Source organism: Columba livia, chromosome 2 (genome assembly GCF_036013475.1).
Source record: "Columba livia isolate bColLiv1 breed racing homer chromosome 2, bColLiv1.pat.W.v2, whole genome shotgun sequence".
Lineage (NCBI taxonomy): Eukaryota > Metazoa > Chordata > Aves > Columbiformes > Columbidae > Columba > Columba livia.
In genome coordinates this window covers 519,490-544,283 of record NC_088603.1, presented here as the reverse complement: position 1 = coordinate 544,283, position 24,794 = coordinate 519,490, and the positions used below count along the sequence as shown (strand labels likewise).

Genomic DNA, 24,794 nt, shown 5'->3' with positions numbered 1-24,794 from the left:
GGGACAGTGTGGGCATGACAGCAGGGTCATCTACCCCGGGTTGGTGTTTCTGATGAGCACAGGAGAGCGTCAAGGAGTCACTTAAAAGAGGATAATGGAGCAGATTTCAGGTTGTTTACAGAGAGCTCTTTTCAAACATGAAGTACAAGAGGAGACAGCAGCGAGTGTTTGCGTGCGGTGTCGCGCTGGCGGCGGCGGTGGCTGAGCAGAGCGGGTCTGGGGTGCGGGTCCCTGCCGTTTGGGGTGCGGGTCCCTGCCGTTTGGGGTGCGGGTCCCTGCCGTTTGGGGTGCGGGTCCCCGCCGTTTGGGGTGCGGGTCCCCGCCGCTTGGGAGGGGCCGACGAGCATCTTGCAGACGATGTGACGGAGGGGAGGGCCTGGAGGGGACTCGGCCGGGGGGCTGTCCCGCTTCACCAGAGGTTGGCAGAAGCATGTCGGGGAGCAGAACTCGTGCAGCTCTGTGGGGAGGAGAGCTGGGCCCGTGAGCTCTGTGCCCTGGAGCAGCGTCTGAGTCGTGTCCTTAGCTCCAGACAGGGCTCGAGTGATGTCCCCAGCCGCTGAGGAGCAAGGGCTTGGGGACCAGGGGACAAAGCCCGGATTAGTAATGGCTCTCTTTAATCACATTGGGCTTGTGGGTGCACACTTGAGATGCTGGAGGGGGAAATAAGCTGAGGCTTCATTTTGGACAGGAGACAGTCCAGGAATAGAAAGGCAGAACTATGAATCATCAGCAGAGCTGGGAGATGGTATTAAATGGAAACATCAGGCTCGCAAGGAGAAGCACGAAGGGAGAAAGGTGCTATGGGCAGAGCCGCGAGAGACACCTGAAGAACACGGAGCGAGGGCAGGGTGAGGACAGCAGTCTTTTCGGGCTGGTGGAAGAAGCGGTAGGGAAGCAGCAGGGGAACCAGGAGAGTTAAAGAATTGCTGGGGCCAGCGAGGACCGGCTGTCGTGAGCAGTTCTGTTCGGAAGGGGCGGCTGGCAGGGCCAGAGCACCCGGGGGCTGGGGGAGCCCGAGGGGCACCCGGGGGCTGCGGGAGCAGGAGGAGGACCCGGGGGCTGGGGGAGCAGGAGGGGCACCCGGGGGCTGGGGGAGCAGGAGGGGCACCCGGGGGCTGGGGGAGCCCGAGGGGCACCCGGGGGCTGGGGGAGCCCGAGGGGCACCCGGGGGCTGGGGGAGCAGGAGGGGCACCCGGGGGCTGGGGGAGCAGGAGGGGCACCCGGGGGCTGGGGGAGCAGGAGGGGCACCCGGGGGCTGGGGGAGCAGGAGGGGCACCCGGGGGCTGGGGGAGCAGGAGGAGCACCCGGGGGCTGGGGGAGCAGGAGGGGCACCCGGGGGCTGGGGGAGCCCGAGGGGCACCCGGGGGCTGGGGGAGCAGGAGGGGCACCCGGGGGCTGGGGGAGCAGGAGCCGGAGGAGCACCGGAGGCGCACCCCGTGAGGTGGGAGGGCCGTTCACCTTCCCACCCGGCGCTGGGCCGGCTGTCCCGCCTGGGCAGCGCTGGTCTAACGGCCCTGGAGTCCTGAGGGTGGCACATCTGGCACCTCCCAGGAGGCTGGAGGATGCGTTTGGTGGACCGGCTGTTGGGTGGGTGAGGAACAGGCTGATGGGCGAATCCAGAGTTACAGTCGATGGCTCAATGTCCACATGGAAACCAGTAACAAGTGGTGTCCCTCCAGGGTCCATACTGGGACCAGTACCTTAATGAATGACACAACAGGGCCATCAGGCTGAGGGTGCAGCTGTCGGGCTGCAGAGAAGGGCTCCAGCAGAGGGACCTGGCAGGCTGGAGCAGTGCGGCCGTGTGGACCTCACGGGGTTCAACAAGGCCAAGTGCCGGGTCCTGCACCCCGGTCAGGGCAACCCCGGTACCGGTGCAGGCTGGGGATGGAGGGGCTGAGAGCAGCCCCAGGAGAAGGACTTGGGGTGCAGGGGTGACAGATGGGACATGAGCCACCAGGTGTGCTGCAGCCCAGAAACCACCCGAGTCCTGGGCGGTGTCACCAGCAGGTTTGGGGGATCCTGCCCCTCTGCCCCGCTCTGTGAGACCCCCCTGCAGTGCTGCTCCAGCGCTGGGTCCCTGACAGGACACACATGGAGCTGCTGGAGAGGGGCCAGAGCAGCCCCAGGAATGACCCGAGGCTGGAACAGCTCTGCTGGGGACAGGGGAGAGAGCTGGGGGTGCAGCTGGAGAAGAGAAGCTCCGGGGAGACCTGAGTGCGGCCTTTCTGTGCTTAAAAGGGGCCCATGAGAAAGATGGGACAGACTTTGAGCAGGGCCTGTTGTGACAGGACAAGGGTGATGGTTTAAACTGAAGGAGGGAGATTCAGGCCGGACATGAGGAAGAAATTGTTGCCCTGAGGGTGGTGAGAGCCTGGCCCAGGTACCCAGAGAGGTGGTGGATGAACCATCCCTGAGACATCCCAGGCCAGGCTGGACGGGCTCTGAGCACCCTGAGCTGGTGACGATGTCCCTGTCATGGCAGGGGGGCACTGGGGGCTGGGGAGGTCCCTCCCACGCAATCCTCTGTGGTTCCATGAAATCTCTTCCAGTGTTAAACTGTCCTTTTCCTTAGAAAGTTTGACCTCAATCTTTTTTTGCTCCCAATTTCAGCCACTTAGCGAGGACGAAGGGAACAGATTGTTCCGTTTTGCAGCAGCCTCTTTCCATACTTGAAAATTGTAGCAGAGTGCTCTTCGTTTGGGTTCGTAAGTCAGGCCTTTGTCCCCGACATCTTCTGCTCCTGCGCTCGTGTCCGCGCTCCGGGACGCTCCGGGACGCTCCGGGACGCCCCGATCGCGAGCCCGCCTCGGGCGCAGCTCCGGGCGCGGGGCCGCTCTGCTCGATCATCCACCGCACGGGCGCCTGTTCTCCCGAATGCGGTGTTGCCGACTCCGCTGGTTTGTGTCCCGCTTTGGCCCCTGGCCCCGGGGTCACGACGTTCTGCCGCAATGTCCTGTTCTTAGGCAAGGGGTTAACGGTGTGGGTGTGCAGACCCTCGCATCCGCCCCTTTGGAACGTCATCCTTTTAGACGGTTTCTCCATCTGACAAAGCCATTGAGGATTCTCAGCCTTGCAGTCACTCTTGGTTTCGTGCCCCTGCGGTTTTAAAGACCATATTGTCTGCCCTCATCTGTTTGGTTAATGAGAGTGTCAGAAAGAGCCGAACCTGGGAGAGGCCTTGCCCAACCGGCGAGCGTAGGCACGGCAGTTTGTATGGCTGGCTGATGGATATTCTCGGGATAGTTACCAAATCAGTGCTGTGCTGAGCCTGCAGTAGCTTTGTCCTTCCTTCAGTTAGTTTTGAAAGTGTGGTGTGAAGCAGAGACGTCACTTGGTGCGTGGTGCTCAGCCTGTTACCCGCTGCAGGAGGAGCCCTGCTCGGCCACCGTTGGTTCCCGGTAGGTGCGGTGTCCTGGTGCTGCCCTGGTGTCCAGGACTCGCACGTTGTTGCTGTTGCTTGGTTTTAGTCCTGAGCTCTGTGTTTCTGAAGGCGGGCGCTGCTTCGGGCCGCTCCGGCGCTGCCGCGGCTGCTCCAGCGCCTGACACTGCAGCATTTACTGAGGGCTGGGGTGTGATCCTGGGCCACTGCTTTTGCAGTCCCCAGTGTCCTTCCGCAGCCGTTTCCGTGCCCCGAGCAGCAGAGGGATGCCTCGCCGCTGGGGCACGGTCACGGGTGTACCGGGGAGCTGCTCGCCCTTGCGGGTGGGTGCTGGCTGCCTGCCGCTGTTCTGAGCCCAGCCCGCGCTGGTTTGTGTTATCCCTGCTCCCCTGAGCCCGTGCGCCCTGTGCCGCAGCGGGAGCCCGCCGCTCGGTCTCCTCCACGCGTGTTCTCTCCCGGGTTGTTCCTGTCTGTGCCATTACACCGGTACTTTAGGAGCCGCCAGCTTTCTGAACTATGTGTTTTCACTCGTGGGTCCAGTAAGATGGTGCGTGTGCGGTTCAGCAGCGCCTGCCCTGGCCGAGTCTCTTGATCCTCGTTGTCCTTCGTCCACGCACCGTGGGGCCCCGTGGCTGGTCTCTCCTGCTCCTCCCCGTCCTGGCGCGGGACGCTGCGCTGGGCTGTGGGTCGGGGTTGGGGTGGGCTTGCAGGACAAGCACGTAGGCCGGACGGGGAGCGCGAGGCGGCGGGCGGCAGGACCGCGGTGCCGGCAGCGCCGGGCCGGCCGGTGCCAGCGCAGGCTGCCGGGGCCGTGGCCGGTGAACGGTCTCAGACCCCGTGGCAGTGCTGCCCAGCCCCCTGTTTCCTTTTGCTGGTCATTCGACTTGTTAATTCCTCTAGCTGCTAAGAGCATTTAATTTCTTATTTGTATTAATCTGGTTTAAAGTTCATTTCTTCACTTCTTGTTTAGACTGGACTAAATGAAACTTGGTTACCTCAGCGCGATTCCCTGAAGAGTTTACTTCAGAATCCCTTCTCTCTTCATGTTCCTTTTGGAAAGTCAATCACGTAACGCCCATTAAACGTCTCTCTGCGAGTTCACTTATTGTGGCTTTCAAAGAATTTTTACGGCTCTTCCTTAGCCTGTGTTCTTGAAACGAAAAGTCGGCCCCAGCGTTGCGCCGTTGCGGCTGCGGCGCCGGTCCCCGCTCCGTGTCCCGTGGGCAGGACTAAAGCCGCGTGAGCCGGACGAGCTCCGTTCACAGAGCGGCTCGGGTCGCTCGGTCACGTCCAGTCCCCGCACTCGGGGCCAACCGGGTGTTTTCCAACCGCGGCCTGCGTTGCACTTGCGTTGTCGCATCCCCCGCGGAAAGCTCTGGGCACCGTCAGCTCTGGTACCGGTTCTTTCGGGTCTGGATCTCGGTAAGTCTGCGCTCCAACCTGCTCACGCCAGACTCCCCAGCACAGGGTCGGGTTGGCTGTGGCTTTAGCCGCCCAGGTCTAGAAATCCCTTCAGAATGCAAGCCCCGCGCCCCCTCTCCTTGAGCTAATTCTGCCGGTCCCGGCGCAGCGGCGCGTGCCGGATTTAGGTTGCACACTAAAATAAATGCCTAGTTAATGGGATTTCGGGTTACTTTATCGCTGAAGGAGGTGGTGTGCGGCTCCCTCCTGCCGGCGGGACAGCGACGTCCCCGCGGTCCCCTCGGTCCCTGCTGCGGTGCCGCAGGCGGATGGCGCTGCCGGCGCAGCCCGTGCCGGGGCAGGGGCCGTTCTGAGCTGTGCCCCAGGTGCGGGCGGCGGGAAGGGACGCGGGTGGGACAGACTCTTACTGACGGCTCTGGGTGCCAGTCAGAGTTTTCCATCCCGTTAGCACCAGGATCCGTGTTTAAGGAGAGTGGGGACCTGCTGGTTTTTCCTCGCTCCCCCTGCTTGTGCCGGAGCCGGGACAGGGACCCACTGGGGCAGTTGTGTTCGGGGGTTCCTTTGTTCCGCCTTTCCCCATCCTGCAGCTTGTAGAGGCCTCAGTGCCTTTTTGCCCTTTTCTCTCCCTGCGGGACTGGTGCTGGGGACCAGGGTGCTGGCGCTGGGGACCGGGGCGCTGGGGACCGGGGTGCTGGCGCTGGGGACCGGGGCGCTGGGTACTGGGGCCTGGCCCTGGCGGTGGAGACCGGGGCCCTGGCAGTGGAGACCGGGGCACTGGCTGTGGGGACCGGGCTGCTGGCGCTGGCTGCTCGGTGCAGAGTTCGGGAGGAATTGCATTGAGTGTCTTGTCTTGTATATTCTATTTTATGCATTTACTAGCAGTGTATTAGTGTTTTGTTATTTTGTTGAACTGTGTTGGTCTCAGTTCAAGTTTCTCCCTTCCCTTTCGATTCCCTCCCCTGTTTGAGGGTTGGGTGGGGGTGAGCGAGTGGCTGCGTGGTTATGTTGCCCGCGGGGGTTAAACCACAACAGGCTGGTGCTGGGGGCCGGGCCGGGCCAGGGCCGCTGCTGCAGCCCGTCCAGGGCTTGTCTGACCCGCGGGTTCCCGGGGCGGGCGCCGGGCGGCGCACAGGACACTGCTCGGGGTCTGGGAACGGCACCCAGCCAGGGGCTGCGGGCACCGCGGCGGCCAGGACGCCCCTGCCCGCGCCACGGCCCGTCAGGGCTCTGCCGGCACGGGAGGAACCGGCACCTGGGGCTGCTGCGACAGCATCTGCCGGCCAGCCAGCATCCGTCCGTCCATCCCCGTGTCCGAGGGTGAGTCAGCCCGCCCCGCGCTGGGTGACTCACCGCACACTCCCCCGTGCGGCGCTGCCTGCGCCTGACTCACCGCTGCCGGGCACCCGCGCGCGGCCGGGGACAGCTGGGCACGGGGCCGGGCCGGCCGCGGGCAGGGAGCGGCGTGGGGAGAGGAGAGGACGGCGCGGGGATCTGCCCAGGGTCTGCCCAGCCCTCGGACAGGGGACGAGTGCACGGGGGAGCCCCAGCGTGGGTTTGATCCTGCCGGGTGTCCGGACCGCGTGTCCCCTCCGTCCCAGCGCGGTGGCTCTGCGGAGGAGCAGGCTGGCCCTGTGTGCCGGGAGGAGCGCGGTGGCCGCGGGGCTGGGGACGTGGGCTGCGTGGGCAGCAGCGGCTCTGTCTCACATGCGGGTCCCCAGGGCTCTGGGGCTGCCCGGGCTTCTCTGCGCCCTCGGGCACACGGGCTCTGGTGCTGGATCAGCTGCAGACGTGGTTTCAGCCGGGCTCGTGTGTCTCCACACGGAGCTTTGCCCGCGGCGGTGGAGGTGGCTCAGTGTGGCTCTCACCGGAGCGTGGCGGGCTCACCGTGTCCCGGCCTGTGCCACAGAGCGGCACTCCCCTCCGTCTCCTGGGCTCTCTGGGCTTTCTCTGGGTGGGCAGCTGGTCCCCTCGAGACAGGGACATCGCTGTCCTGGCCTGCAGGAAGGCCCCAGGACTGTGGTTATAGCCATGGCAGGGATTTGGCTCGTGGGCAGGGAGCAGACGGCATGTGCCATGGCTGATTGACGCTCTCTTAGCATCTGTCACCCGCTGTCTGTCTGTCTGTCCGTGTGGTGGCACGTGGGCCACGGCTGCACTGAGCCATTGTGGGCCTGGAACTGGGGGGTCGTGGCCCAGAGGGGGGATGCTCGTGCAGGGTCCCCTGGGCCCGCTGGCTGATGGTTGTGCCGAGCACAGGGATGCCGAGGCCTCTGAGCACCGAGGGGTTTGGGGCAGTGACCCCTGGAGGGGACCCGTGGCTGGCAGGGACAGCTCCTCTCCTCTCCCCCCCGCCCCGAGATGTCTCCGCGGTCCCCTCGTGCTCCCTGGGCACAGGCGGCTCCGCGGGCCCAGCTCAGCAGCCTTGCCGATGCCACCAGTGCTGCAGCTCACGTCGTTGTGTTTGCAAACCCACGATACGTGTGTCAGGCTTGTGACGCTGCCCGGGTCCTTCTCGGCTTTGTTTTGAAGCACGGCTCGTGGTGCGCGGCGCAGTGACGGCCGGGCAGGGTAACCCTCCGCTGGCGAGTCATCGGCAGCCTGGCTGAGCTCTGCGCGTCTCCAGGCTGACCGCAACGCGCTTTGCTGCGTCGGCGATGGGGGCGGCGTCGGCCCCTCCTTGTGCCGGGGCTGAGGGAGAGGTCGGGCAGGGGCGCCGGCTGACTCACACCTACATTAAAGCTCTTCCCGGGGCCACCGGCTGCTGTGCTGCCGTCCCCCGGTCCACCTGACGGGCACACAGACACCGGCTCAACTGCCATCAACCGGGACCTTCCATCTCCTGGTGCACGATTAGACACTGACAGGACGGTCCTGCCCGCGGTGGAGCTGCCGTCGGCGGTGCCGTGTGGGCTGTGGTGCTGTGTGGGCCGCGGCGCTGCAGGGACGTGCCGGCTCCTCTCCCGCTGCTGGAGACGGGAGCGCTGGCAGCCCGAACAGTTAAATACCCGATGTTGGTAATTGTCTGTAAACCGAAGTCTCCAATTCTGCTGTTTCCATGGAAATCGGGCGATCTTGTGATTAGGATGCAAGGCTGGTGTGGCAAGCGCTCCAGCCCTGCGGAGCCGCAGGCCCTGCTCCGCGCCCGCCGGTGCTGCTCCCCAGTGCTCTGCCTGCCCAGGAGCCGGGGGGACGCAACCCTGCCCTGGCACAGCAACGGGGACACCTGCCCTCACAACGGTGCGGGAACCCCCTGCTCCCGAGGACCCCGCCAGGAACATCCCCGGTGCCTCCCGGGATGGCGCCGCTCGTGCTGGTGCTGAGCGGGCTGTCAGTGAGGGACCTGCGGCACCAAGGGCCACGGGCTCGTCTGGCTCAGGGTGAGGTGGCCATGGTGGTGGCCATGGCGGTGGCTGTGGTGGCGGTGGCCGTGGCGGTGGTGGCCCCACCGAGCGGGTTCCCTGGTCCCGCGGCGCCGGGCTGGGCTGCAGCAGAGTGACGAGGTCGGGTGGCTTGTGCCCCACAAGCGCTGGTTCTTCTGCGGTGCCCGCGGAGAGCCGAGGGCGAGCAGGTCGGGGCAGACACCTGAGACACAGGTGGCTTTGCGTTCAGCTTGGAAAGGGGGGGAGGAGAAGACGTGGTGGGACCCACATGTCTCAGGAGCGCGTCCCGAGCAGGGTGTTGGTGAGGGGCCCCCGGGCTGGTGGGGCTCGGCAGAGCGTGTCCTGAGCGGGTCTGCTCCCAGATCCGCGCCTGCAGCACCTTCAGCCCGTGTCCCGGCCCCAGCGGCCCCGCCCCGGCACTTCTGCTCCGTGTCTGAGCCGGCGCTTTGGGCTGACGGGGGCAGAAACCTCGCAGCCCCCCGGCCCCCGTGGTCGAGGGGGTTCGGTCCCATGAAACGCAAACGGCAGAAAGCGCGCTGGTCTGTCCGCTTTGCCGAGAGCTTCGCTGACCGCGCGTGGAGCCGCGGCGCCGCTGCAGGCGTGAGAAGGGCAGCCTCTGTGTGAGCTCTCGGACCCTTCATCAGTTTGTTTCTGCATCTCCTGGTTTGCCCGTAGTCCACGTGCCGCAGGCGTTACCTCGGTTCTTACCTCTGTATCCAGTGGCAGATACGGTTAGTTTGGCCGTGGTTGGGTGGTGCGGCATCCCAGTCATCCCGTTTGGGAGAGCTGTGGCGTGGGGCTGCTCACCGGGCTGGCACCCGCTGATTTGCCAAGACCGGCTCCAGGTCCCGTCTGTCGTTTTGATGGCTGGAATTTTCTTCTTGCCTAAAAAATGTGAATAATTACAGAAAGAGCCGGAAGGTCGCTGAAAGCTTGGAGATGACGGCTGACAGTGTAGTGCAGAGCTCAAAGCAGCCAGGTCGGTTTGGAAGCTGAAGGTGGAGCCCGGAGCTGCGCAGGCCCGGCTTCGAGGTGCTGGTTCTGGCGGGGCGCCTGACCGCTGGAACAGCCGTGCTGGAGCAGCAGTGGGTACTCGCACGGCCCGCAGGCACAGCCTGGCGGTTCCTTGCCGGGGATTTTGATGCTGAATGTGTTGAGCGGGTTTTCCTAACCGGCGCAGCTCACGGCACAGGGTGGTCTCTGCCGTCCTTGTCGTCTGATACCGGTGACAGAACGTCCGGGGTTCAGCAGGAGCCTCCATCTCAGCTGGAAAGCCTGGCTGCACACGTAACACAGCCCATTGCGTTCGGATAAAACCGAGCAAGGGGGACAGAACTGCAGAGCAAGCACGCAGGAGCTGAGGGGCGCTAAAATCAAAAGTGCCTTTGGGTTTCCTGATATTGTGCGGTTATTTTCTCTGGGCTGTCACCAAGGCCGCTGTCTCTCGGCCGCCGGCAGGGCTGCTGCGGTGCAGCCGGCTGAGCTCGGCCTGGCGTGCGCCCCGCTGAGCCAGGGCTGAGCCCGCCCCGGTTCTGGGCTCACCTGCGGCCAGGGCTGGGCCACCCCCAGGGTTCATCCCCGTTGTGGGGCAGGATGGGGTCTGTTGTGGGGCAGGATGGGGTCTGTTGGCATCCCCGTTGTGGGGCAGGATGGGGTCTGTTGGCATCCCCGTTGTTGTGGGGCAGGATGGGGTCTGTTGTGGGGCAGGATGGGGTCTGTTGTGGGGCAGGATGGGGTCTGTTCGCATCCCTGTTGTTGTGGGGCCGGATGGGGTCTGTTGTGGGGCCGGATGGGGTCTGTTGTGGGGCCGGATGGGGTCTGTTGTGGGGCCGGATGGGGTCTGTTGTGGGGCCGGATGGGGTCTGTTGGCATCCCCGTTGTTGTGGGGCCGGATGGGGTCTGTTCGCATCCCCGTTGTTGTGGGGCAGGATGGGGTCTGTTCGCATCCCCGTTGTTGTGGGGCCGGATGGGGTCTGTTGTGGGGCCGGATGGGGTCTGTTGTGGGGCCGGATGGGGTCTGTTGGCATCCCCGTTGTTGTGGGGCCGGATGGGGTCTGTTTGCCCCCAGCAGCACACAGCGGGTGGGCAGCGGCCCTGGCGGGGGCTGTTCCCCGGGTCTGGATGCCCATTTACAGACAGCTGGAGTCGTCTCCCTGGAGGAGGGACGACGCGACCCCAGCGGCCGCTCGGCTCCAGCTCGGCACTGCGGGGCTCCATCAGCCCTTCACACAGCTCAGCCAGAGCTGGAAAACGCATGGCTTTGGCAAAGCTACCTGATTTTTCCCTAACCTCCTTTCTGGAAATGCCTGAATTGCTTTTGCTGAAACTTCTAAAAATACCAGCACGGTGCAGAGAGCAAGCATGGAAAATTTCAGCTCGAGCAGTGAGTTCGGAGGCCCCGGTTCCCATCTGCCACGGTGGCTGTTGGACGGGCCACCTGGAGACGGTGCCCAGAGGAAAGAGGAGGAGGAGGAGGAGTTGGGGAGCTGCGTCTGCCGCTGTCCGCTCCTGCCCAGCCCGGAGCCGCGCGCCCCTGGGGGGTTCCTGGACAGAGCGGCGTCCCCGCGTTCCCCGCACGGCGCTCCGTCCCGTGTCGTGCCCGGTCGTCCCCAGCGCCCGTCAGCGATGTCTGGAGAGGCCTCTTTCTGCTTTGAACCCGCTCCCGATCGACTGGGTTCGATGTCCCCTGCTTTGTGTTTTGGAAAGCAGAACAGCTCGTTCCCTGGTGGCCTTCTCGCTCCTGACGCGGAGCCTCCGTCCCCTCTGCCGTGTCCCTGTCACCGGTGCAGAGGCTGCTCTGTCCCTGTGATCCTCTCGTGCCCCCCGCGGTCCCTTCCCCGGTTTGGATGGGGTGAGGACGGCCGGCGGGGGCGGCTCAGCCGGGCTCACCTGGGTCCTGCTGCTCCAGCAAACTGGTGTGTGCGTGGAGTAGTTCACGATAACCTCAGGACGTTGGTTGAGCGGTGGCAGAAAGCGGGAGCTCACGGTTGTACCTGTGAAACAGTCATTTTGTTTCCGAGCACACCGCTTTGCCGGGATCACCCGCTGTTCTGTCGCCCAGTTACTCGGGATTTGAAGGTTTTTGCACAATGCTTGTCTGTGTTTCTGCTATCCTGACCGAGGCTTTGGAGCCGATCTGATGGTTTTCCCCCTTCCGTGCTGCCTGCGCACGCCGTGCTGGTTCCAGCGCCTTCCTGCAGCCCGAGCCGCGGCAGAGCGCGGCGGCGGAGCCGCGGCCTGGCCGAGCCCGCGGCACTGGTGGTTTCTCCAGAGCTCCTTTCAGCCGGCCGGCTGCTCCGCGCATCTGGGGCCTTGGAGGGAGTCCTGTGTGCCGCCCTCCCCGCAGCGCCGTGTGCTGAGCCGAGCCGAGCCGTGCTCAGCCATGCCGAGCTGTGCTGAGCTGAGCCGAGCCGTGCTCAGCCATGCTGTGCTGTGCCGAGCTGTGCCGAGCCGTGCTCAGCCATGCTGTGCCGAGCTGAGCCGAGCCGTGCTCAGCCATGCTGTGCTGAGCTGAGCCGAGCCGTGCTCAGCCATGCTGTGCCGAGCTGAGCCGAGCCGTGCTCAGCCATGCTGTGCCGAGCTGAGCCGAGCCGTGCTCAGCCATGCTGTGCTGAGCTGAGCCGAGCCGTGCTCAGCCATGCTGTGCTGTGCCGAGCTGTGCCGAGCCGTGCTCAGCCATGCTGTGCTGTGCCGAGCTGAGCCGAGCCATGCTCAGCCATGCTGTGCTGTGCCGAGCTGAGCCGAGCCGTGCTCAGCCATGCTGTGCCGAGCTGAGCCGAGCCGTGCTCAGCCATGCTGTGCTGTGCCGAGCTGAGCCGAGCCGTGCTCAGCCATGCTGTGCCGAGCTGAGCCGAGCCGTGCTCAGCCATGCTGTGCCGAGCTGAGCCGAGCCGTGCTCAGCCATGCTGTGCCGAGCTGAGCCGAGCCGTGCTCAGCCATGCTGTGCTGTGCCGAGCTGAGCCGAGCCGTGCTCAGCCATGCTGTGCTGAGCTGAGCCGAGCCGTGCTCAGCCATGCTGTGCTGTGCCGAGCTGTGCCGAGCCGTGCTCAGCCATGCTGTGCTGTGCTGTGCCGAGCCGAGCCGTGCTCAGCCATGCTGTGCTGAGCCGAGCTGAGCCATGCTCAGCCATGCTGTGCTGTGCCGAGCCGAGCCGAGCCGTGCTCAGCCATGCTGTGCTGTGCCGAGCTGAGCCGAGCCGAGCCGTGCTCAGCCATGCTGTGCTGTGCCGAGCTGTGCCGAGCCGAGCCGTGCTCAGCCATGCCGAGCTGTGCCGAGCCGAGCCATGCTGTGCTGTGCCGAGCTGAGCCGAGCCGAGCCGTGCTCAGCCGTGCCGAGCTGTGCCGAGCTGAGCCGAGCCATGCTCAGCCATGCTGTGCTGAGCCGAGCTGAGCCATGCTCAGCCATGCTGTGCTGTGCTGAGCTGAGCCGAGCCATGCTCAGCCATGCTGTGCTGTGCTGAGCTGAACCGAGCCGAGCCATGCTCAGCCATGCTGTGCTGTGCCGAGCTGAGCCGTGCTCAGCCATGCTGTGCTGAGCCGAGCTGAGCCGAGCCGAGCCATGCTCAGCCATGCTGTGCTGTGCTGAGCTGAGCTGAGCCGAGCCATGCTCAGCCATGCTGTGCTGTGCTGAGCTGAACCGAGCCGAGCCATGCTCAGCCATGCTGTGCTGTGCCGAGCTGTGCCGAGTCATGCTGTGCTGAGCTGAGCCGTGCCCTGCTGAGCTGAGCCGAGCCGTGCCATGCTCAGCTATGCCAAGCTGAGCTGGGCTGTGCCGAGCTGAGCTGAGCTCTGCCATGCTCAGCCATGCTGAGCCGAGCCGTGTTGAGCTGAGCTGAGCCGTGCCATGGTCAGCCGTGCTGTACTGAGCTAAGCCGAGCCATGCCATGCTCAGCCGTGCCGAGCTGAGCTGTGCTGTACTGAACTGAGCTGAGTCGTGCCATGCTCAGCCGTGCCATGCTCAGCCATGCCGAGCTGAGCTGTGCTGTACTGAACTGAGCCGAACCGTGCCGTGCTCAGCCGCGCCGTGCTCAGCCGCGCCGTGCTCAGCCGCGCCGTGCTCAGCCGTGCCGTGCTCAGCCGTGGGTCAGCAGCAGCTCCTGCTGCCCCCCGGGCCTGCAGCTGCCGCTCTGGTTCCCCTCCAGCCGCGTTCTGTGTTCCGTCCCCAGGCGCGCGCAGCCGCCGCCCTCGGGCGCAGATCTCTGCGGGGGGAGCCGGGTGACAAAGAGTGAACTGGGCACGTGTGGCTGCTCTGTGAACACCCGAGGGACAGAGAAATAGCCACAAATGACAGCACCGGAGGGAACGGCCGGAGATGTGCCAGGAGGGTCATGGACAGGAGGAAAAGGTTCTTCCCCAGAGGGGCTGGATGCTGAACAGGCTCCCAGGGAGGGGGCACGGCCCATCCTGACAGTGTTCAATGGTCTGGACACCGTCCTCAGGCACACGGGGTGGGCGGTGGGACCCCGTCCCCTCCTCCCGGGCGGGCTGAGCGGGGGCGCGCTGCTCTTTGTGCTGCTGGGGCTCGTGGGACCTCGCCCGGTACCGTTTGTTTTACAACGACTGATGTCACAAAGACAGAAAAAAATTAAAAACTAGGAGCCGAAGCGTTTAGGAGAAAGAACAGAAATAGAAAACGCAAGCAGTAATAAGGCGTTTCTAAAGAATGTCTTGTTTGTGCCCAAACGCCTAAACCCCACAATGAATGAAGAGGCTGCGCGGTTTCAAAACCCAGCCGGGCACACGGCAGAGGTGGCACGTCTGAACAGCGGGGCTGTCCTGTCGTTAATGGTGACCAGAGGGGAGTCGGTGTCACTGCACGTGAGCTCGCCGGCAGGGAGCAGATGGGGGGACGGGCGCAGGGCTGCCCGGGCGGCCGGGGGCGCCGGCGGGGGGGGCGGGGGCCAGGGAACGCGGTTTGGTGGGCCCGCTTTCCATGACACTGATCACAGCTCCGGAGCAGACTCATTACCCACAGGTGTTAATGATTAAATAATAGGTTTCTTTATGCTATTTGGTTTAGGGCAGAATGAGCTTCTGATGAAGGAACTAGCAGAGCCTGCGGTCAATATGGATTGAGGATTGAGAGCTCAATACGTAGTTGTAAATGAGAGTCGTGTTTGAGCAGCCAGCTTTGCGCTGGGTTGGGTGGGATCTGGTCTCACCTGCAGCATTCAGCATTTGTATCCATAGCTGCAAAAAATAACGGGGAGCGGTGATTGAATTACTGAAGATTACGAAGTGGCAGCAGCGGGAGGAGCCAGGCGGCGCTCAGCGGTGGGAGCCAGGGCTGTCTGCAGAGCCCGCCCGCGGCTCCTGAGCCGTGCATGTCGGTGTACCGCGGGAAAGCAGCGTCCGGCAGTGCCGGACAGGAGGGCGGGCGCTGCCCCCGGGGAGCGCGGCGGGACGGCGGCACTGGGGCGGTGCCCGCGGGACGGTGCCGTCCTGCCGCGTCTGCACCACGAGAAGAGCACCAGGGAGGACTCGGGAGTTCAGGGCCGGGCTGCGGGACGGACCCGCAGGAGGGCTGGAGCGGCCCCGCTGTTGTGCCGGGGCGGCTGGGGCTGTTGGCCCGGCCCCCACGCGTGGCACAGGGAGCAGGTGGCGCTCCTGGTGCGTGTTGGGCTGGGAGCGGAGCTGCTGCAGGGCTGGAAGCGCGGAGGGAAGCGCGGCACGGCCGCGCCGGCTGCCCCTGCAGGGGTCACTTGGCAAGCTAGAACTTGGCCACAAACTGGGGCTGTTCTTCCCGTCCTTGGAGCGATGGCGCAGGATCTGGAACAGTTGGGGTCGTTACCGGTCATTCCTGAGACCCCAGCAGCGTATCTGCAAAATAATTGTTATCTCTGGAGTGCTGTCAGTGTCTGCCCACAAACTGACATTATGGACGTTTTAATTAAAAACACTGATGGTGATTGCAGTAAGAGTGAGATTAAAAATGAAGCGTGGCTAAGTGCGGGCCTGGTGCCATGTTTGTCACCTCCCCTCCCCGGCAGGCGCCGGCAGCAGCGCTGGCCGCGTCCCCGCTGGTGTCCCCCAGAGAGCCAGAGTGCCTGAAAGGAGCTTGGAGCCAGGGGGGTCGGGCTCTGCTCCCCAGGAACAAGCGCCAGGAGCAGAGGAAACGGCCTCAAGTTGCCCAGGGGAGGTTGAGGTTGGATCTGGGAACAATTTCTTCCCCAAAGGGCTGTGGGGCATTGAACAGGCTGCCCAGGGCAGTGCTGGAGTCACCAGCCCTGGAGGGCTGGACAGACGGACATGAGGTTCTCAGGACATGGGGCAGAGCCGGGTGGGTTATGGTTGGACATCTCGAGCCTCTTTGCCAACCGCAGGGGTTCTGTGATGCTGCGTTTCTGCCGGCTCTGTTCTGGGTCCCGTCTCCGGGTTTCCGGCTGTGGGTGCCAATGCCTGTCCAGCACGCCGGGGTCCCCCGGCAGCGCAGCCCGCGTGGCGTGTGCCAGCTCCCGTGTGCCGGCACTGGGCAGGTTTGGGCGCAGCCCTCGCTGCGGTCACGGTTCGGCTCTGTTCTCCAGCACCGGCAGCCGGCCGTACCGGAGGTTTCTGGCACCGGCAGGACCGTGCCCGGGCAGCGCTTGGTCTAATTCATCTGTAGATTAACCCACTTCTCGGCTGTTGCGCTGACACCCGCCCTTCTCACACTGACTGTTTCTCCCTTTGCGCTGGTGGAACGTTTAGTCGAAGTTCACGTCATGTTACCGGTTTTCTGTTGGCCGAGGCCGATGGCCGCGCGGTCCGGTGGGTGTTTGGCCACCTCAGGTTGGGCAGTGGGAAATGGGGTTGTGAAGGCGTCAGCGTTTGCTTAGAAGAGCTTAACGGAAAGGAAGATTCACTGAAAGAGAACTGGTCTTGTTTCCAACAAACCCGGGACGTGAGGTCCAACTGGCCTCGAGCGCCAGCGGGACCGGCGCGCTCAGCACGGGTGTTGTGAACGTTACTCCCATGTACTAGGTGACACCTGTGGTTTCTAACACCGTAAGGGGTAATTCCCTTTTCTGTAGTGGTTGCTCCCGAGAGCCTAAGCCGAGCCGTGGGGCCTGGCCTGTTCCAGGGAGGGGCCCGCTGTGGCGCTTCCAGAGGACTCGACGCGGCTGCAGCGCGGCGATGGCCCCGGTGTGACAGCTCGGCAATGCTGCTGCCACCGCTGCCGCGCCTGTTCGCGCAGAGCGCCCCGTGTGTGCCGGGTGCGAGTCGCCCGCTGCGCCTCGGGGTGCGGAGGCAGAAGCGTCAGGTGCAGTGGTGCCTGGAGCCGCTGGTTTGGTGCGCAGTTCCTGTGAGCTCCTCGTGCCGTCAGGCTCTGTGCATTCGTAGTTGTTTGAAAACGCTCCCTGTCCCCTCTCCCGTTGTGAGCGGTGCCTGGCGGGAGCGGGGAGGAGGACAGCACCTTTCCGTGGCTCTTCACAGGGGGATGTTTCGCCTCTTGCCCGGTCTGGGGTGGCTCTGGGAAGCTCTGTTGGGAACACCTCCTTTGGGGTGCTGGTTTTCCTCCGTTTCGCAGAGCCCAGTGCCGTTCCAGCCCAGCCGGTGTCCGCCCGCTGTCCCAGAGCACCGGCACACTTCATGGTGTCCGAGTGACGGAGCGGGAGGACGCGGGGCCGGGGCCGTGTCGGGTCAGTGCAGCCTGTCAGACTCGTACAGGCGTCCCTCGGCGCTGCGTTCAGCGCAGCTGCTCCCTGGGCGTGGGGCCGGATGGCTTCATTCCTGGGGCTCCCTGCACCCGGGCACTGTCGGTTCCTCCCCGCGGCGCTTCGTGCGGGTGTCCTGAGGCACAGCCCGGCTGGTGAGGGATGCCCGGTGTGGGGGGACGGGGTTGTAATTTAGGGCTTCTGCTTGCTGCCCCCTCGGCGGGAGATGTCCCGGCCCCTTCCCCGGGCTCTCCTGCCCCATCCCCGGGGACTCTGCCCCATGAGGATTTGCCCCGTGCGTCCTGTCAGGCCGTGCGGTTCTCTCGGTTCTCTCGGTGCAGGGTCCGTCCTGTTCTCTCGGTTCTCTCGGCGCACGGTCCGTCCCATTCTCTCGGCGCAGGGTCCGTCCCGTTCTCTCGGTTCTCTCGGCGCAGGGTCCGTCCCGTTCTCTCGGTTCTCTCGGCGCACGGTCCGTCCCGTTCTCTCGGCGCACTGGGGGGCTGTGAGGACACTGGGGGGCTGTGAGGACACTGGGGGGCTGTGAGGAGGTGGGGGCTGTGAGGACACTGGGGGGCCGTGAGGAGCTGGGGGGCTGTGAGGAGCTGGGAGCCATGAGGACACTGGGGGGCTGTGAGGAGGTGGGGGGCTGTGAGGAGGTGGGGGGCTGTGAGGACACTGGGGGGCTGTGAGGAGCTGGGGGCCATGAGGACACTGGGGGGCCGTGAGGACACTGGGGGGCCATGAGGACACTGGGGGGCTGTGAGGAGCTGGGGGGCCATGAGGACACTGGGGGGCTGTGAGGAGCTGGGGGGCCGTGAGGACACTGGGGGCTGTGAGGAGCTGGGGGGCTGTGAGGAGCTGGGGGGCCATGAGGACACTGGGGGGCTGTGAGGAGCTGGGGGGCCGTGAGGACACTGGGGGGCTGTGAGGACACTGGGGGGCTGTGAGGAGCTGGGGGCCATGAGGACACTGGGGGGCTGTGAGGAGCTGGGGGGCCGTGAGGACACTGGGGGGCTGTGAGGAGCTGGGGGGCCATGAGGACACTGGGGGGCTGTGAGGAGCTGGGGGGCCATGAGGACACTGGGGGGCTGTGAGGAGCTGGGGGGCCATGAGGACACTGGGGGGCTGTGAGGAGCTGGGGGCCATGAGGACACTGGGGGGCTGTGAGGAGCTGGGGGGCCGTGAGGACACTGGGGGGCTGTGAGGAGCTGGGGGGCCGTGAGGACACTGGGGGGCTGTGAGGAGCTGGGGTGCCATGAGGACACTGGGGGGCTGTGAGGAGCTGGGGGGCTGTGAGGACACTGGGGGGCTGCGCACACAGGCCCAGGAGCAGCCGGGGCCTGGGCAGCGTTGCGGCCCGTTCTGCCCCACGGCCAGAGCGGGAACCGGACGGGCTGCAGCCTGGCTGGGCCCAGGCTTGCTCGGGCGCTGGGTCGGCATCCCTGCTGGGGAGGGGCCCGGGCGGTAGATGGGCAGCGAGGACACCGCCCGGATCTTCCCGAGGTGAGATCTCCAGCCCTGTCTACAGGGCTGCCTCGGGCAGGGCCGCCTGGGCTGGCTCAGGGCGCGCCATCTGCGGCCGTGCTGCAGCCCCTGCATCCACCCTGCAGCGTCCGTGCTGCAGCCCCTGCATCCACCCTGCAGCGTCCGTGCTGCAGCCCCTGCATCCACCCTGCAGCGTCCGTGCTGCAGCCCCTGCATCCACCTGCAGCGTCCGTGCTGCAGCCCCTGCATCCACCCTGCAGCGTCCGTGCTGCAGCCCCTGCATCCACCCTGCAGCATCTGTGCTGCAGCCCCTGCATCCACCTGCAGCGTCCGTGCTGCAGCCCCTGCATCCACCCTGCAGCGTCCGTGCTGCAGCCCCTGCATCCACCCTGCAGCGTCCGTGCTGCAGCCCCTGCATCCACCCTGCAGCATCTGTGCTGCAGCCTCTGCATCCATCCTGCAATGTCTGTGCTGCAGCCTCTGCATCCATGCTGCAGTCTCTGCAACCATCCTGCTGCAGCCCCTGCATCCACCCTGCAGCGGCCGTGCTGCAGCCCCTGCATCCACCCTGCAGCGGCCGTGCTGCAGCCCCTGCATCCACCCTGCAGCGGCCGTGCTGCAGCCCCTGCATCCATCCTGCAGCGTCCGTGCTGCAGCCCCTGCATCCACCCTGCAGCGTCCGTGCTGCAGCCCCTGCATCCATCCTGCAATGTCTGTGCTGCAGCCTCTGCATCCATGCTGCAGTCTCTGCAACCATCCTGCTGCAGCCCCTGCATCCACCCTGCAGCGGCCGTGCTGCAGCCCCTGCATCCACCCTGCAGCGGCCGTGCTGCAGCCCCTGCATCCACCCTGCAGCGGCCGTGCTGCAGCCCCTGCATCCATCCTGCAGCGTCCGTGCTGCAGCCCCTGCATCCACCCTGCAGCGGCCGTGCTGCAGCCCCTGCATCCATCCTGCAGCGTCTGTGCTGCAGCCCCTGCATCCATCCTGCAATGTCTGTGCTGCAGCCTCTGCATCCATGCTGCAGTCTCTGCAACCATCCTGCTGCAGCCTCTGCATCCATCCTGCAGCATCCATGCTGCAGCGTCTGCATCTGTGCTGCAGTGGGAAAGCAGGGGGTCAGGGACAAGGTGTCCTTAGGGGTCGGGGACAGGCTGTCCTTAGGGGTCAGGGACAAGGTGTCCTTAGGGGTTGGACAGGCTGTCCTTAGGGGTCGGGGACAGGCTGTCCTTAGGGGTCGGACAGGCTGTCCTTAGGGGTCAGGGACAAGGTGTCCTTAGGGGTCAGGGACAGGCTGTCCTTAGGGGTCAGGGACAAGGTGTCCTTAGGGGTCAGGGACAGGCTGTCCTTAGGGGTCAGGGACAGGCTGTCCTTAGGGGTCGGACAGGCTGTCCTTAGGGGTCAGGGACAAGGTGTCCTTAGGGGTCAGGGACAGGCTGTCCTTAGGGGTCAGGGACAAGGTGTCCTTAGGGGTCGGGGACAGGCTGTCCTTAGGGGTCAGGGACAAGGTGTCCTTAGGGGTCAGGGACAAGGTGTCCTTAGGGGTCGGGGACAGGCTGTCCTTAGGGGTCGGGGACAGGCTGTCCTTAGGGGTCGGACAGGCTGTCCTTAGGGGTCAGGGACAAGGTGTCCTTAGGGGTCAGGGACAGGCTGTCCTTAGGGGTCAGGGACAAGGTGTCCTTAGGGGTCAGGGACAGGCTGTCCTTAGGGGTCAGGGACAGGCTGTCCTTAGGGGTCAGGGACAAGGTGTCCTTAGGGGTCGGGGACAGGCTGTCCTTAGGGGTCAGGGACAGGCTGTCCTTAGGGGTCAGGGACAAGGTGTCCTTAGGGGTTGGACAGGCTGTCCTTAGGGGTCAGGGACAAGGTGTCCTTAGGGGTCAGGGACAGGCTGTCCTTAGGGGTCAGGGACAAGGTGTCCTTAGGGGTCAGGGACAGGCTGTCCTTAGGGGTCAGGGACAAGGTGTCCTTAGGGGTCAGGGACAGGCTGTCCTTAGGGGTCGGGGACAAGGTGTCCTTAGGGGTCAGGGACAGGCTGTCCTTAGGGGTTGGACAGGCTGTCCTTAGGGGTCGGGGACGGGCTGTCCTTAGGGGTTGGGGACAGGCTGTCCTTAGGGGTTGGGGACAGGCTGTCCTTAGGGGTCAGGGACAAGGTGTCCTTAGGGGTTGGACAGGCTGTCCTTAGGGGTCAGGGACAAGTTGTCCTTAGGGGTCAGGGACAAGGTGTCCTTAGGGGTCAGGGACAGGCTGTCCTTAGGGGTCAGGGACAGGCTGTCCTTAGGGGTCGGGCAGGCTGTCCTTAGGGGTCAGGGACAGGCTGTCCTTAGGGGTCGGGGACAGGCTGTCCTTAGGGGTCGGGGACAGGCTGTCCTTAGGGGTTGGGGACAAGGTGTCCTTAGGGGTTGGACAGGCTGTCCTTAGGGGTTGGGGACAGGCTGTCCTTAGGGGTCGGGGACAGGCTGTCCTTAGGGGTCAGGGACAAGGTGTCCTTAGGGGTTGGACAGGCTGTCCTTAGGGGTCGGGGACAGGCTGTCCTTAGGGGTTGGACAGGCTGTCCTTAGGGGTCGGGGACAGGCTGTCCTTAGGGGTTGGGGACAAGGTGTCCTTAGGGGTTGGACAGGCTGTCCTTAGGGGTTGGACAGGCTGTCCTTAGGGGTCAGGGACAGGCTGTCCTTAGGGGTCGGGCAGGCTGTCCTTAGGGGTCGGGGACAGGCTGTCCTTAGGGGTCGGGGACAGGCTGTCCTTAGGGGTCAGGGACAGGCTGTCCTTAGGGGTCGGGGACAGGCTGTCCTTAGGGGTCGGGGACAGGCTGTCCTTAGGGGTCGGGGACAGGCTGTCCTTAGGGGTTGGGGACAAGGTGTCCTTAGGGGTTGGACAGGCTGTCCTTAGGGGTCGGGGACAGGCTGTCCTTAGGGGTCGGGGACAGGCTGTCCTTAGGGGTCAGGGACAGGCTGTCCTTAGGGGTCGGGGACAGGCTGTCCTTAGGGGTCAGGGACAGGCTGTCCTTAGGGGTCGGGCAGGCTGTCCTTAGGGGTCGGGGACAGGCTGTCCTTAGGGGTCGGGGACAGGCTGTCCTTAGGGGTCAGGGACAGGCTGTCCTTAGGGGTCGGGCAGGCTGTCCTTAGGGGTCGGGGACAGGCTGTCCTTAGGGGTCGGGGACAGGCTGTCCTTAGGGGTCAGGGACAGGCTGTCCTTAGGGGTCGGACAGGCTGTCCTTAGGGGTCGGGGACAGGCTGTCCTTAGGGGTCGGGGACAGGCTGTCCTTAGGGGTCGGGGACAGGCTGTCCTTAGGGGTCAGGGACAGGCTGTCCTTAGGGGTCAGGGACAGGCTGTCCTTAGGGGTCGGGGACAGGCTGTCCTTAGGGGTTGGACAGGCTGTCCTTAGGGGTTGGGGACAGGCTGTCCTTAGGGGTCGGGCAGGCTGCCCTCGCCGCAGCGCTGGCGGTGATTTGGCGCTCAGCTGCTCTCCGTGGGCGAGCAGTGTCGGTCCCTGCGGGGCGGGGGGTGCGGGGCCGGGTGACATGGCCCTGACCTCCCGGCCTGTGGGCAGGAGCTGCTTTGCCTCAGCTCTGCGAATCCGGGGGGGAGAACGCGGTCACTTCCTCGTCAGCAGGGAGGTTTGCGGCAGGACCAGCCGGGGGGTGCGGGGCTGGGGAGCAGGGAGGGAGCTGATGCTGGAGTCACAACCCTGGTGCCATTTCTGTTCTCTTCCCACCGCTCTTAACTGTTTGCTGGCTGGGCTGCTCCTCCATCGGTGGGAACTGTGGGCAGCAGCTCCCGGTGGCCTCTTTCTTCTAGAGACCATGGGCAGTCCTGTCACAGCGCCGGGGCTGCGAGAAGGGCACGGGCAGGGGAAGGGACACGGGCAGGGCGCAGGGACACGGGCAGGGCACAGGGACATGGGCAGGGCGCAGGGACACGGGCAGGGGAAGGGACACAGACAGGCCACAGGGACACAGACAGGCCACAGGGACACGGGCAGGGCACAGGGACACGGGCAGGGCGCAGGGGTTCTGCCGGAGCTCGTCCCTGGAGCGGTGGCTCGTTCCTCTACCTGAGGCCCTGGGGACCTGCAGGGAGCTGCTGGGCTGGGGGTGTTTTGTCGGTGCAGAGGTTGGGGGTGCCGGTTGGGTGACCAGGATGGGTCATGGCACAGCTGGTGTGACTTGCGGCCTCTGGTGGTGCTGGCCGCTGGACCGTGCGGCTGTGCCCAGAGCCTGGCTGCGGCCAGACCCGGCTGTGAGCTGTGAGCGGTGTCCCTGCGCCCCTCTGTCCCCTGCACCCCTCTGTCCCCTTTGCCCCGAGTTGTGGGGCAGAGGACAGTTCCGTCCCCCCCCGTGGGGCTGGCAGGCAGGGCCTTGTCCTGCTGTCACCTTCCCAGTGGCAGCTGTGGTGCTGGCAGCCAGGCCCGGTGCAGCGGTGCAGGCTGTGCCGCAGGGCAGCTGTGCCGTGGCAGCGCTGGGGCTGTGGCACCGCGCACCCCTGGCCGGGCAACCCCGCACCCCGTTTCGGCAGAGCCTCATCAGTATTCCTGGTGCGCGGCCGAGCCAGCTGGAGCCGGTCTGCAGAGCTCGGCAGCTCCGGCGCGGACCCGGCGCAACACTCGTGTCGTGCAGCTGCACTGGGGTTGGCCACCGTCCCTGGTGCTGCCGGAGCCCCTGCCCCTTGGCTCCGTCCTGCGCCGTTCTATGGGTCCAGCTGGAGAGCATGTGCCAGGGGTCCCGGGCACCCCCAGCCCGGCCTGAGTGCGGTGTTGTCACTGTTGTCACCACATCCTGCCCTGTCATTGTCTCCTGGGCACTGAGCGTGTTCCCTGCCGCGGTCCCATAGCCGGCACGGTCACGCTGCACTGCCCGGTGTCTGTCCTGTCCTCCTGGTCGTCTGCTGGCGCCCACCGGCTGCCAGGGCGCTGAGAGCCCAGGGCTCCATCCGCGCTGGGAGCCTCCCCCTCCGTCCCTCCTGCCGAGGCGTCCTCCAGCGCCGCAGAGCCGGGCCCTCGCCGCGCCGGGTGTGGCTCGCTGCTGGGGGCTGCGGACTCGGGCCTTCCGCGGAGCCACAGCCCCTGCAGACCCAGCGGGGCGGTTTCTGCAGCTGTCCTGTCCCGTGGATGTCCCCTGGCAGCTGAAACAGTGCCCTGTGCACAGCTGGAGCAGCAGAACCCGTCCCCTGCACACAGCTGGAGCGGCAGAACCCGTCCCCTGCACACAGCTGGAGCGGCAGAACCCATGCCCTGCACACAGCTGGAGCGGCAGAACATGTGCCCTGTGCACAGCTGGAGCGGCAGAACATGTGCCCTGTGCACAGCTGGGGCATCAGAACCTGTGTCCTGCATGCAGCTGCGGCGGCAGAACCCGTGCCGCTTGGTGGTAGAACCCATGCCGCTCGGTGGCAGCCCCGTGCCGCTCGGTCTGCAGTGGCAGACCCCGTGCCGCAGTGGCAGAACCCGTGCCACTCGGTCTGCAGTGGCAGAACCTGTGCCGCTCGGTGGCAGACCCCGTGCCGCTCGGTCTGTAGTGGCAGAACCCATCCCGCAGTGGCAGACCCCGTGCCGCTCGGTCTGCAGTGGCAGACCCCGTGCCGCAGTGGCAGACCCCGTGCCGCTCGGTCTGCAGTTGCAGACCCCGTGCCGCTCGGTCTGCAGCAGCGAGCGTGACCGTGGCGGCTCAGACTGTTCTGTTCTGGGCTCCACCCTGAGCCTGCCCCGGGGCCCAGCCAGCACTGGAACGTTCCCTGCGTTCGGACGGGCTTCCAGTGCAGCTGCTGCTCAGCCTCTCGTGGCTTTTGTTAATTTAAGGCAGATGTTCATTGCCGTAGTATTTGTAACACGAGTGTGACTCAGTGCTGGTGGGAGACGGACTCGCTCTGTCCCCGGGCACCTGCCCCGGGTGAGATTGCAAAAGCTCCGTGTCCCCGTCCCACCCAGCTCCCGGGGCTCGTCTGGTCCAGAGAGGGCCCGGGGGACTCCGGTGGCCCTGTCCCGCCAGCCGGGGCATTCGGACGGTGTAACCTTTCATTGGTGTGAGATACGCAGCAGCAACAGTCAAACCCGATGTATCTGAGGAGCAAACCGCCTGGGATGCTCTGAGACGTGTGGGGTTCGGCGGGGGTGCCTCTCAGCACCCCTGGTTCCCCGGGCTCGCTCTCGGGGCGGTTCCTCCGCCGTGGCCGTGGCGCAGCCGGAGCCCATGCGCCGGGGGGATCTGGCGGGTTTGGGCCGTTCCTGGGGTGGCAGCGCCCGCCTGCAGCCCCTGCACCGCAGGCTGCGGCTGAGCCTCCGGTTTCATCTGCTGTGTTTGAGGTGTCCTTTGTTCCCTCTGCAGGGATAACGCTCGGGGGATCATACCAAGATATATAGAGCATATGGAAACCTCGGCCTCTTAGTGGGCTAATTAGCTAAAAATACTGTTGTAGCTGTAGTGAAGACCAGTGTCCCGGGTATTGCGGTGCGGATGTTGTAGTGTCTATCTCAGGGCCGCGGGAGGCCCCAGCTCGGTGTCG

General features: G+C 65.2%; 1 protein-coding gene across 3 annotated transcripts in view; it reads left to right on the top strand.

The window, feature by feature from the left end:
• The window catches only part of AGAP3 (ArfGAP with GTPase domain, ankyrin repeat and PH domain 3), a 144,977-nt gene that overhangs the window by 8,082 nt on the left and 112,101 nt on the right, over window positions 1-24,794 (top strand). The window contains exon 1 of one of the 3 annotated variants that reach the window (XM_065054916.1): window positions 728-848. The exons of the other annotated variants lie outside the window; for them this stretch is intronic. Coding sequence (XP_064910988.1) covers window positions 743-848 — 106 coding nt within the window. The 5' untranslated portion in view covers window positions 728-742. Of the gene's footprint in view, window positions 1-727; window positions 849-24,794 lie in introns of those variants that run through there. 3 annotated transcript variants of the gene reach the window in all.